The sequence below is a fragment of the Xenopus tropicalis genome, chromosome 3 (genome assembly GCF_000004195.4).
Source record: "Xenopus tropicalis strain Nigerian chromosome 3, UCB_Xtro_10.0, whole genome shotgun sequence".
Lineage (NCBI taxonomy): Eukaryota > Metazoa > Chordata > Amphibia > Anura > Pipidae > Xenopus > Xenopus tropicalis.
This window is the reverse complement of record NC_030679.2, coordinates 91854262-91867735: the sequence shown is the minus strand read 5'-3', so window position 1 is coordinate 91867735 and position 13474 is coordinate 91854262. Positions and strand designations below refer to the sequence as shown.

Here is a 13474-nt window from a genome sequence, read left to right as displayed (position 1 = left end):
CAATTTACATTCTATGGTCCCTATCACATTTACAAACAATCAGGAGCAAATTAATCTATGTTTGGAGTGCGAGAGGAAAACAGATAACCAGGGGAAAGCACCCAAATTATAGAGGACACAATACTTTTTCACAAATAGTTTTTATTATTCTTATAACTTCTGATAATAAATGGTTCATTAATTTACTTACTCAACTTATCATTTTAACTACTGCAAATAGCATTGCAATTTACTGGGGCTCACTTTTCAACATTGGCCAAATTTGCATCTGGGCAGCAAACCATGGCATCCAATCACATTACTACTTTTATTGTTCAACAACTGGTCATTATTGATTACCGCTCAGGTGGAAATTCACCTGTTGAGTGGGAAAAAGTTACGGGTATCCCTAATGCGTACTAAAGGGTCTGTGATAGAGAGATCAGTCCATGAGCTATGACTGTACAGGGAACTACGTAGAGATCAGGGAACAACTGAAGCCACATGACTATCAGTGAGGGTATACTGTATGAAAATGTGAGAATTAGCTATTGGTGTTTTCTGAATGTATTGGTACTAAAATCATCAGGAAAATCCTATAGCAAAAATTTTTTTGTAGCTGCTATTTGTTTTTTCAAATAGGTAAGTTCAGGGGTAGATGGCTTTAGTTTAGAAGTCCTCCTTAAAACAGGGAAAATCATGTCTATAGTAATATTTAAATTACCATCATTTTCTAAACGACCTGAGAACTGAAATGGAAAGTCACATCTGACTACCCTTAAACAGAGTGGGTAGTTCACCTTTAAATTACCAATTAGTATGATGTAGACAGTGATATTTTTCTTTTCTTTTCATTTTAAAATGATGTAGTATTTGTACTAAATTTGTGGTGTTGTTGTTTCTGAATTATTTAATGTTTGTCTAGTTCCTATGGTCCAATTCATCTTAGCAACCAGAGAGGGGATTCGACTTGTAGCCTGGAAGATAATTAGGGGAGGGCCTAAATAATAAAACTAAAACTGTAGCCTTATAGAGCAATAGTTTTTTGGTTGCCAGGGCTAGTGGTCCCATGACCAGATTGTATTTTATATTTTAGGCTGGAAAGCTGAAGTGAGGAGCAGAAAAAATAATAATAAAAAAAAAAAAATAAATAAAGCCAATCAAAGAGGTTTTGAGAATATACAAAATTCTGTGTGCAGGTCTGGAAATATGCTCTGGAAACAAAATTTATTCCATAGTGTTTATACTATCATAATGATTTCATAAGGACATGCTTTAAACACAATAAAATGTGGACTTTGGAATGCTTAGAAATCTTTATGGTACACTTAAGTCTCTATGGTACACTTAGGGGCCCATACAATAAACCAATTCAAATTTCTTCTAATTTTTAGAAATTTTCATATACACCACCATAATATCGTTAAAATAGTATTACTTTTTTTGTATTTTTCGCAAAGACTACGACCATTTCGGAATTCATTTAAGCTTCGGTATTCATTTAAGATTCGGTATCTTTTGGCCAGGTTGGAGCTGCAGAGTGCCATTGAGCCAGAAAGGTTTTCTCACCGTTTACGATTTTCGGATATGAAAATTTTGTGACATTCGGATCGCAACCATGATATTTTCATACAACCAAGAAAATAATTTTCGCACACCAGAAATTATAGTGGTTACTCTGAATTCTTTCCAATCGTGTGTTTAATTGGTGAAAAATCATGGTTTCATGAATAGGCCATATAATACAAGTGATTTTTGGTTGTTGTTTTTGATTTGAAAAGTAACTCTTTAATTTCATTTTATTTTTAATTTTTACATTTTGTTGAGACTTTTCTTGATTTTTAATTTTTTACCTCCTGCTATATAGTATACTTATGGAATAAAGTATTTAAAGTTATTAATGTGATTATATGTGGTTGTGAATTTAAATTGATCTTAATGTGATGGTATATCAATACTATATATACTCTGTTGAAAGATTAATTTCTGGAATAAATTTCATGGATGGGCCCGTAAGACAAAAATAACTCCGACTGAGAATAAAGATGCTGTGCAGTGCTGCCCCATCAGTAACAGCACACAGCACCGATAAAGTACACTTTTCTGATGAAACTGGATATGTCATGGATATTACCTTTTTTAACAAGTGACTCTTTGTCCTGCTGTTTTGGTGCCCTGACATTTTCAGGAAGATTTGGGATAGATTCTGTTAGGAAGCTGATAGTAGAAAGCAATGCTTCAGAGTGCAAGAGGAGGTCCATGGCTGAAAAGAACACCTATTGAAAAAAAATTAAATATTGTGCATCATGTACAAGTTACTACAGTTTTCTCTACTTTCCTTTCAGATATGTAAGCAAAAGTTGTGGGCGCTAAACAATCTGTAACTATTTTCATTGCTATGTCAAGGCTTTCCAAGAAAAAAAATTAATATCTAAAGTCTAATATTACCATTACAAGTACAAAAGGGGCTAGGAGATAAAGTTTGTTGGCAAAAATGTTTAAAAGAGCCACTATGAACCTAAAATTGCTATCTAAAAATGAAAATGGAAAAGTGAACTCAGAATCAGTGTTTCTTAAAACTATAAGGCCTGCCTCACAATTCTAGCGAGATTTAACTGATTATTACTGCTATTGATTTACTAAAATGGTTCCTAAGGCTTCATAATCTTGCGCCACAGGGCATCAAAAATTATTGTGTTGGGTTGAAAACCCCAACATACTGTTCTGCAACTTTGGCTTCTTCTTCCGCTTCTTCTTCTTAGCGCCCATCATTTTCTAAACGCTATTCCTCCTACAGTTTTAGGGGTACAACACCCAAACTCCCCACACTTCTTCGCCCTATAGCGGAGCAGCCTACTTGTGCTTTTCTAAGCGATCCCGCCCCCTGTCTTTTTGTGGCGCTGCTCCGAACACACCAATTTTTCCATTGACAGGGAAAATTTTCAAACTGTTGTCATACTTACAGCTTTGAAGCTACACCCCCCAAACTTGAATAACATAATAATGGGGTCACCCCGAATGAAACAGCGACATTTGTTGGATAACCCCAAAGTGGGAGGGGCCAACAGCCAATCAAATTTCACTCATTGACTTGGGGAAATTGAAACTGCTGCCAGTCTTACAGCTTTGAGGCTACACTGCCCAAATTTGAATCACATAGTCATGGGACCAGCCTGAATGAAAATATGGTGATTGCTGTATGTCCAAAAGTGGGCAGAGCTGTGAACAGCCAATCAGATTTTACCTATTGATTTGGCGGAAATGTAAACTGCTGCCGTTCTTTAACTATTAATCCCAGGGTCCCCAAACTTTGAAGAGTTAGTCACTGGGTAACTGCAGTTCCGGGTTAGAATAAGTGGGCAGAGCCACTGACCGCCAATCAGATGTCACTCGTTGACTTTCAGTGGGGAAATTTAAATTGCTGCCATTCAGACACTATTAAAAACAGGGTTCCCAAACTTTGCACAGTGGTTTTACTATATAACTGTGGTCCAAGGTTAGAAAAAGTGGGTGGAGCCAACAACAGATCAGATTTCGTTCAGTGACTTCACGTTTTTCAACCCAACAAGAAGTTTGTTCTCAAACTTCCCTTTCTAGTTTATCTTGTACTTGTAAGATCCAACTTTTTATTATATTTGTTAAGATGGAATATGGCATTACAACCAGATCCATTTCAAATACCATGGGCACCTCCTCAAATATATATATAACATGCTCATTTAAGAAGGATTCATTCAAACAAAAAACATATCATGAACTCTACCTTCAATGTTTGTTCTGTATTGTCAAAAGTAGTTTGAAATTGTGGCCCCTTCGTATCAGCCTAAACAAAGAGAAAAGGAGCAGTAAATACATTTTCATTAGAATAAAAATATTAATTCTACTTCCACTCATACCTCACTTCTATAAATTAGAATGTTAATTTAGGTTATAAATAGTAACAGCTATTCTACCAATGCCACCTACTTGTACCATGTGTAAACAGTATAGGCCCCAAAATTGTTGGCACTTGTGGCTTATCTGATGGCTGGACATCACTTACTGTTGTACCTCACACAAGCATTGTGGTTGTGGCTGTAATTCTAGAAAATAACCTCTACTTATAACCTCTAATAATCCCTACTACTTTATACTTACACAATGTGCAACCTTTACAGCTAAGAGAGACAATGTAATACCCAGCAACCAACAAATGGACTGGATACTTTTTTTTTTTTTTTTTTTTTTTGCTGTCGCCACTGACTTTGGCTTGTATAATAAAAACTATGCAGTAGTGCTGTTAAAGCAGCAGTAAGTGAAAGTCACTGAAGAATCTACCACTAGTCAATAAGGCAAAGTCTTGGGAAAAAAAACACATGCAACTCGTAAACATTAACAAATTATATTCTTTCACTAAACCATAATAATAACGAAGAAGACACCAGGAGCATACACAATAGAACAGTGCTTCTCAACCTTCCTAATGCCATGACCCTTTAATACAGTTCCTCATGTTGTGGTGACCCCCAACCATAAAATTATTCTTAAGATGATCTTAGGCGACCCCCGTGAAAGGTGGGCGACCCCACAGGTGGAGAACCGTTGCCCTACAACTGCAATTTAAGTGATGTGAAAAAATATCCCAAGCAAATTAAAAGACAAGCCTTACCAGTTTTGTTGTGTTGGGGGAGGGAGGGTACATGTAAATCTCGTATAGAGAGATGTTTTGGTTACATAGGATCCACACAATAATACATTCAGCTTAAACATGTTTTCTTTATAACGGAGGTTTATTTATGAAAACCATAGCCTAAGCTTAACAGTAATTTTAAAAGGCTTTTAATCAAATACATTGGTGGATAATGGCATATACTGTATAGGCTCCTCAGAATGGTTGGGTACCCTCATTCTATTTAAAAAGTTCCATAGGCACAAATTGGTTCCGTTAATTATTTGAAAATACTCTTTGATGAGTGGTAAAAAGTATAGACAGGGGTGAATATTTATTAAGCCAAATACAATGACAGATCATTCCAAATAAATAAATAGCACAGGGTCAAGTTTAAACTGGTGATTATGATGGCGCTATATATTCTCGGCATATTCCTGTTAGTTTATTAAATGGAATTCTTTATCCTGAAATCCCTTATGAAAAAACTCAGAATTATGGAAAGGCAGACTTTCACAAACTAAATTTTAATCTTATAATTAATTTTTTTACAATGATTTCCTTTTTACTCTGTAATAATAAAACAGCACAACAAACTGCTTACTCCTTGGATGAGAAGAGGTTTTGGCTACTTGGCTAAAAAGCACTAGCCTTGTTTGTATAGCTGGAATTTTTATTGGTAACTTTTTACTCAGTTACTTATACTATATTCAATATATGCTGCTTCTCTAATGTATGTGCAGTGATACAGAAATTACCTAAAAAAGTTTAATTAGTTGGATTATAGTTTCATTGTTTGAACTGTTCGTACCTTAACATATTCTACTTTTAAGAGTTCTGATGCATTTTTATCTGAAGAGCTGATTAAATGAAGAGGTTGCTTTCTGAAACCTGAAATGAAAAAGATACATGTTCACGTTACTTGTAAAAACATATACAAGTACTAAACTACTGTTCTAATGTTTTTGGTTGTTTAATGTTGATGGTTAGTGTTTTTCCATTTGGCCATATTGTTGGACACAAAAACTAACAAAAAAATATACATAATACACACCTTAGATGACATAACCACATATTACAATATTTAAAATTTTGATATCGCATTCTTCAGCTCAGGCAGCCCAGACAATGTTCCATATAATAAAAAATACACACTCCTTAAAAACAAGACCACATTTATAATCCTGTTCTTTAATAATTTAACTATTTGTTCAGTTTGTAATTTGTAATTTTAGCAGCTATCTGGTTAGTAGGGTCCAATTTATTTTTTATATGGGGTTTGCAAGTGAATTTAGCCCTTCATAATCTTCTCTCTGAAGCAATCGCCCACTCTGAGTAATGCACTGCTGAAGCCAGATCCTGAACAGTTTAATCCACATGCTTAATCTTTTCTTTCAAACAATCAGCAAAACAGAGAATGTGCAGAAGTGGCTCCAGACCTGGCTTTTAGGCTACGTGAGGAATTATGTGACAATCGTCCGAAATGCTATACTTGTAAACCTAGGTTGGCACCTCATAATATCTTCAAAGCCTACAGGGACTGGCGAATTGCTAATGTGGTTCCATTATTCAAAAAGGAATCACTGAAACCAGCATGGTTTTATGTGTAACAAAACTTGCTAGACTAATTTAATTGCCTTTTATGAGAAGGTGAGAAAGAACATCGACACTGGAATGGCAGTGGATGTCATCTACTTGGACTTTGCTAAAGCATTTGATATAGTACTGCACAGAAAGTTGATGATAAATTTGAGAAACATTGGCCTAGAACATATTTGTAATTGGATAGAGAACTGGCTGAAGGACAATTTACAAAGAGTGGTCGTAAATGGAACATTTTCTAACTGGGCCACTGTTGTCTGTCCTTAATCCTTTGCTTTTAAACTTGTTTATTAATAACCTTGAAGTGGGCATAGAAAGTACTGTTTCTATTTTTGCTGATGATAATAAATGTGAAATAAATAAATAAATGTGAAAAACGATAAGTTTGATGCAGGATGCTGCCACATTGCAGAGCGATTTGACAAAATTGGAAAACTGGGCAGCAAATTGTAAAATGAGGTTCAATGTTGAAAAGTGCAAAGTTATGCACTTTGGTAGAAATAATATAACCAACTACAATTATTATACAATAAATGGTAGTGTGTTGGGGGGATTGTTAATGGAGAAGGATCTGAGGATTCATGTAAATAACAATTTGTCTAATTCCAGGCAATGCCATTTAGTGGATACTAAAGCAAATAAAGTGCTGCCTTGCATAAAAAGGGCATTGACTCAAGGGATGAAAACAAAATTTTCCCTTTTTATATGTCTCTGATAAGGACTCACGTTAAATATGCAGTGCAGTTTTGGGCTTCAGTCCTTAAGAAGGATATTAATGAGCTGGAGAGAGTACAGGGACATGTAACTAAACTGGTAAAGGGGATGGAAGATTTAAACTATGGGGTTAGACTGTCAAGGCTGGGGTTGTTTACTTTGGACAAAAAGGCGCTTGCGAAGGGAAATTACTACTCTGTACCAGTACATTAGAGGGAATTACAGAAAGATAGGGGGGGGGGGGTTTTCCCAACAAAAAGGATCAGCACACCAGAGGCCACCCCTTTAGATTAGAAAAATGGAACTTTCATATGAAGCAGCTAAGGTGGTATTTCATGGTAAGGGCAGTGATGTTGGGGAATGCCCTTCCTAGTGATGTTGTGATGGCAGATTCTGTTAATGCTTTTAAGAGGGGCCTGCATGAGTTCTTGAAGAAGCATAGTACCCAAGGCTATTGTGATACTAAAATCTACAATTAGTATTGATTTGGTATATATGGTTTATGTATGCGAGTGTATAGATAGGTCAGTATAGGTTTGTGTGTGTACAATATTTTTTAGGGCAACAACACGCAGGGAGATTAGTCGTCTGCAGTTTCATATTACAAGAAGCTTCAGGTGACTTCGGAAAACGAAACACCGCATATGCCGGTGATTCTCTGTGGAGAAGAATTTGGGAAGATCATTTGCCTGTGGAAGAAGAGATTTAATTGCAGGCGACTAATCTCCCTATGGCAACAGCCCTTAGTTGAGTTACTTTTTGAATTTAAAATGTATTTCAAAGCGATAGATATAATTCTATCCAACACTGCTACACAGAGATACCATTCTATCCACGAATGCTAGAGAAAAGAGCTGAGACTCTACGTCATTGTGATTTTATCCCACTATGTATACATGTGAAAATGGTTTTTTAACAGAAAAGGAAAATTGGTTAAAGGGGATGATGATAATTTTTTTTTTAATTTGGCATGAGATGGTGTGAATCCATATACATAATAAATAAGAATAAGATAAAATTAAGATAAGCACAAATAATTTAAAACAATGTTATATTCATGGTATACACTTTGTTTACTATATGGAGATATCTGTAGAATGTTTCCATAAAGCATGCAAAAGGAAGAGTTTCCAGGTTATGCTTATTTACTTCGAGAGATGCCCAGATTACATTTGATAGAGAAATCCTGATTAGGGATATGCTTTAAATGATCCACTTTCTGTTTTTGCTGGATTAATTCTGAGGCTTCTGCTTATTTGAAGATATGCTAGGATGTGAATATTACCTTTAGTATCATAATAGTCCAGGCTGATCTTCTTAAGGTATGAGACAGATGTTAAACTGTAAGTCTTTATACAAGATTCGGTTCCCAGTTGCAGTACGTTAAACACAAGGATTGTCTCCTGAAGCTTTTCCTGTTGTTTGGTAAATTCTATTTTCACCTACAGATATATTACAAAGTAAAAGCTTCTTAACAGTAATACCTTTGACATGTTAGTCTCCCATATACCCCCAAAAAAGACCTGTTTTTTAGATAAACAAAATATAAACCCAATATAAAACCTAGGGGCACATTTATCAAAGCACGATTGGGTCCAAATGAGAAAAACTCGTATTTTTTCTAATTTATAGAACTTTGCGTATTTTCCACAATATTTTTGTTAATATCCACGACTTTTTTATGCTTTGCATCAATTTGTGCGACAAAATCGTATTTGTTGCAACGACTACGAAAGTTTCGGAATTCATTCAAGCTTCGGTATCGTGAATTTCTTATGGCCAGGTTGGAGCTGCAGAGTGCCATTGAGTCCAATGGGAGGCTTCCAAAATCATGCACTGAAGTCAGAAAAGTGCATTTGCACCGTTCACGATCGTTCCGATACGAAAATTTCCTAACTTTCGGATCGTACCACAATATATTTTGTACGACCATGATATTAATTTTTGCGCAATTAACTCACATCAGAAATTATCGTTATTAATATGAATTTTTGACAATCGTTCTTAAAAGCGTCTGAAATTCGGACATTGATAAATGTGACCCCCTAGGGGCTGATTTACTAATCCACGAATCAGAAAAATTTGGATTGGAAAACGAAAATTTTGCGACTTTTTCGTATTTTTTGCGATTTTTTTTTTGTCGCCGTTACGACTTTTTCGTTAATTGACGCGACTTTTTCGTAACCGTTACAACTTGCGCGAATTGTCGCAACTTTTTCATAGGCATTGCAAATTTCGTGAACTGTTGCGACTTTTTCATAGCCATTATGACTTTCGTGAATTGTCGCGACTTTTGCATAGCCATTATGACTTTCGTGAATTGTCGTGACTTTTGCATAGCCATTATGACTTTCGTGAATTGTCGCGACTTTTGCATAGCCATTACGACTTTTGCGAATTGTTGCGATTTTCGTATTGAGTGCTCGAAAAATTCGCGACAATTCGTGAAAAAGTCGCAAAATACCGATCATTACGAAAAAACCGCATTCGGACGCTTTTCGGATGTTCGTGGATTAGTAAATGTGCCCCCTAGTGTCAGCATCAATGGAAATGCTAAAGAAGAGCAAGAACATAAAATGTAGACATTTTGGTTAGCATGTAAAGGGGGAATCAAAAGAATGATTCTATCCAGCGTGTTACTTTAGAACAGGGTTGTCCATCTGGAGGTCCCATCCAAAAAAATGCTTTTGGCTCCCCGTGGCTGCAAAGAGCTTTATTCATCTCTTTAGATGGCTTCAAAATGTTATAACAATAATTTCCCCTGAACATGTAGTATACTGAATAACTACCTATTACTGGGAAACAAAAACCTAGTACTAGTAAAGGCAAACCTAATAATATAATTGTAAAGTGACCACAGCAATACCAAGTCATCAAATCTAGATATACACCAAATCCATGATTTTGTTACAGATTCAGCCAAGATTCTGCCTTTTTCAGCAGGATTCGAATTTGAATAAATTAATGCCTTTGGCAGAACCAAATCAGAATCCTTAAAACCATCTGACTTTTTGTCACATTCTCCATTTTGTCACATTTTTTGCCGTGTGCTGTGCATGGGGTGTTCTTTAACCCTTCCTTAGCCTGATTTGCATATGCAAATTAGAATTCAAATTCAGTTGAATAGTCACAAAGGATTGGGGACTCCTCCCAATCCTAAAATAATGGGTTCGGTGGATCCTTAATGAAATCTAAATAAATGGTTATAGCCCATAAAATGTACAGGCAGTACAGAAAAAAATTGTGCATATTAGTGATGTGTCAGTATCTATATAGCTGTAATCCATCCATCCATCCCTTATGTCACAACAGGAGGCAGGTTGGACAAGCCATGTGTATATAAATAATTGACTAAAGAAGGAAATGGAGAACAATGAGATCATGAGTGTGGTGGGCAGAGTTCAGCCCGCACCCATCTGCGACCCTGAAAGGATTTATTTTGCTGGCCTAAACACATGGCCCCTGGGCCAACACGCACATTACTACAGCCCTTATAGTAACAGAGGCCCATTCCATTTTCTTATCTGTCACAAAAACAGAACCACTGAAACAGATAGGTCACTACTACCTTACTATTTTAGTTACCTCTTTCACTTCAAATTTGAGGTTGAGGTCTGTGAGCTCCTCTACATTGGTCACTTCTGTGTTGCTCATTTCTGCATTTACTGAAATCTGTTTATGGATTTGTTTAGTTTTTACAATGGCAGGGAAGTTGTCATCCACATCAAAAAATTCTTCATTTGAATCTAAGTACAAAAAACGAAATAGATATTTCAGCAAAATTAAAGAGTTGTGTATTTTTGGTTAATTTGCTTTACTTTATTTCTGTTTGGTTAAATGCATAACTTAATTAAACGGAAAAACACACATAAAACAAGGAAATAAAATGTTTGAATAAGTCAAAGTACAACTCATCTAATTGACAGATTATACAAATTAAAAAACTTTAAAGGGAAAAAAAACTATTAAAAGAAGAAGGATAGGTAAAAACTAAGTAAGCTTTATCAGAAAGGTCTATGTAAATACAGCCATAAGCACTCACAGAAACGCTAGAGTCTTCTATCAAAAGAAACACTAGACACATTGTGTAATTAATTTACTATATTTTAATGATTGTCTTGCACTGTTTTCAGACATTTAAAAAAACCTGCTAACTTATTAAAGCTTTGTAGTTTTGAGTAAAGAGACATTTGTACATTTGTTTATTTCGGATATATATAGCCATCTGGGGTCAACTTACTCTTAAGGACAACATAAAATATATAAAATTTGCTTATTTTTTCAGGCAATATATATATACATTTATACAATTTTTATTTTTGGGTACCTACATAGCACATATTTTGGTAATTAAACAATTAATGGGCATCAAACCTTTTATGAGACCCCTAGCTTTAATATTTGGGATATTTTTGTCAGTATCTAATGACATATTGGAGACAATGTGCTATTAACTGCAAACTTTAAAGTGATTCATAGATATTTGCTAAGCATGGCTAATTTAGCATAGTTTGAATTAGAAAAACTTACAGAATTAACCCATTCTGAAATGCAGACACAAATGAAGTGTGAAATTATGCTACAAGTGAAACGGTTAAAGGGATAGTTTACCTTTAAATTCACTTTTAGCATGTTATAAAATGAGCAGTTCTTAGCAACTTTTCTGTAATTTGGATCTCCATAACGTAAATCTGCTAAACATCATTTAAATATTGAATAAACCCAGGAGGCTTGTTTTGCCTCAAATAAGGATTAATTATATCTTAGTTGGGCTCAAATACAAGTCACTGTTTTATTATTACAGAGAAAAAGGAAATAATTTTTAAAAGTTAGAATTATTTGCTTATAATGGAGTCTATGGGCAATGGCCTTTCCGTAATTTGGAACTTTCTGGATAACAGGTTTCTGGATAAGGGATCCCATACCTGTACAGTAATTACTTTTTGCCCACTTACCAGATTGATCATCTTCAAGGAACAATGACTGCTCAATCTCTTTTTTAAGAAGTTTTTCAAATCTTCTGGGTAAAATAGCAATAGCAGGGATCTGGTGAAAAGCACATTTAAAGAATATGATGCTTTCTGAATATTTCCTTTATAGTCCAACATGAAAAAGTATGTGTGTTAAAGAGTATTTTTAAAAATTCTCTTACCTTTTTGTTTGCATTAGTTGGTGTACTTGTTTTTTGAGGAAGGGGGATGCTATTTACCAACTGAAACACACCCTGAATTTTCTTATCAGAGATCTTTATGTGTAATAGAGGCAGCTCCCCCAATATCTTAAACCTGTCAAGAATAAATGCGATGAGTTTTTAAAAAGCAGATTTGGGAAAGACAGACTAACAACATGAAATTACATAAATGCAAATATTCTGAATAGTATGCTCAATAAATCATATTAAAATGTAACATTTTTCACACTGTAAGACTAGTATAAGCAGAGCCATAATCCAGAAAGCTTAGAAATGTGATACTATCTTTCCCCCGTATGTCCTATTTAATCAAATAAGTATTGATTTGCTTTATTTTCTGTAATAACTAAGCTACAATGAATTCATGCTATGGCATGTTTTTCACACTGTGGGCACTCCTGTTATGCTTGTCCTTTAAGTTTGCATTTTCATTGACCCAGATATGATTAGTATCAACAATTAATGTGATTACACTGGCATTCTTTTTTAGGTCAAATTTTATTGCAACATAAAATTACATATTTTTAAAAGATATAAAAGATGATTAAAAGTGGCATATATCGCATTGCATAGAGCTACACGTATACCAAACAAGCATGCCTTATTAGGGAATAGAAGAAAGATTTACAGTAGAATTCAGTGTTGTTTTGCTTCTACTTTATAACTCAGCTGTTTGACAGACTGTGGAAGAGCAGCAAGGTAACCAAATGTAGTGATCTGTGACATTCTGTAAATCTGGTTTCCAACTCTGCTAGTCTGACCCAGTCATCAAATTTTTGTAATAAGGGAACTTTACACCATACACAGGATGGCCTGTTGAGCTTTTTCGTATTCATAATTTTCTGTACCCAATAGTAGCATAGCCAGAGATGATGCCTAGTAGACAAATATTGTGGTTTATGGGCAATGCAGATTTAATGTTGCTCGTGAGCCACTGGTTGTGGATCACTGCTCTAGGGAAACCCTGGAGTACCAGGGATTCCTAGCCCTTTATGATAAGTGTCAATTAGCTCTCAATTTTATGTCTATTCTAGTGTTTTGCTTATATTAAAAGGGCATCATATGTTTTTACAGTTAGTTCTTATAATTAGGCTCCAAAGATTTAAAGATGATTCTAAAACAAGTACAAAATCAGCAATCAGCCCTCTACATATGCACCTATGTGATAACAAATCAATGGCTTCCCTCAATAACATACCTTGGCATTCTGCTGTCTCTTTCTACCATAGCTTTTTCCAATTTCAGCTCAATATCCAGTGGCTGTAAGATGTGAAGAGAAGATGAACCCTTTTCTCTAGCCTTCTTCCAGTCTTCACCTGAGTTAAAGTAAAAGAAGAATG

At 35.2% G+C, this 13474-nt stretch overlaps 1 protein-coding gene across 6 annotated transcripts in view; it reads right to left on the bottom strand.

The window, feature by feature from the left end:
- Window positions 1-13474, bottom strand: part of vps13c (vacuolar protein sorting 13 homolog C) — a 119168-nt gene that overhangs the window by 64339 nt on the left and 41355 nt on the right. For all 6 annotated transcript variants that reach the window (XM_031899120.1, XM_031899123.1, XM_031899119.1 and 3 more), the window contains 8 exons: window positions 13333-13450; window positions 12096-12228; window positions 11899-11989; window positions 10529-10689; window positions 8229-8385; window positions 5439-5518; window positions 3743-3802; window positions 2114-2255 (listed from right to left, as the gene is read on the bottom strand). In XM_031899120.1, coding sequence (XP_031754980.1) covers window positions 2114-2255; window positions 3743-3802; window positions 5439-5518; window positions 8229-8385; window positions 10529-10689; window positions 11899-11989; window positions 12096-12228; window positions 13333-13450 — 942 coding nt within the window. The remainder of the gene's footprint in view (window positions 1-2113; window positions 2256-3742; window positions 3803-5438; window positions 5519-8228; window positions 8386-10528; window positions 10690-11898; window positions 11990-12095; window positions 12229-13332; window positions 13451-13474) is intronic.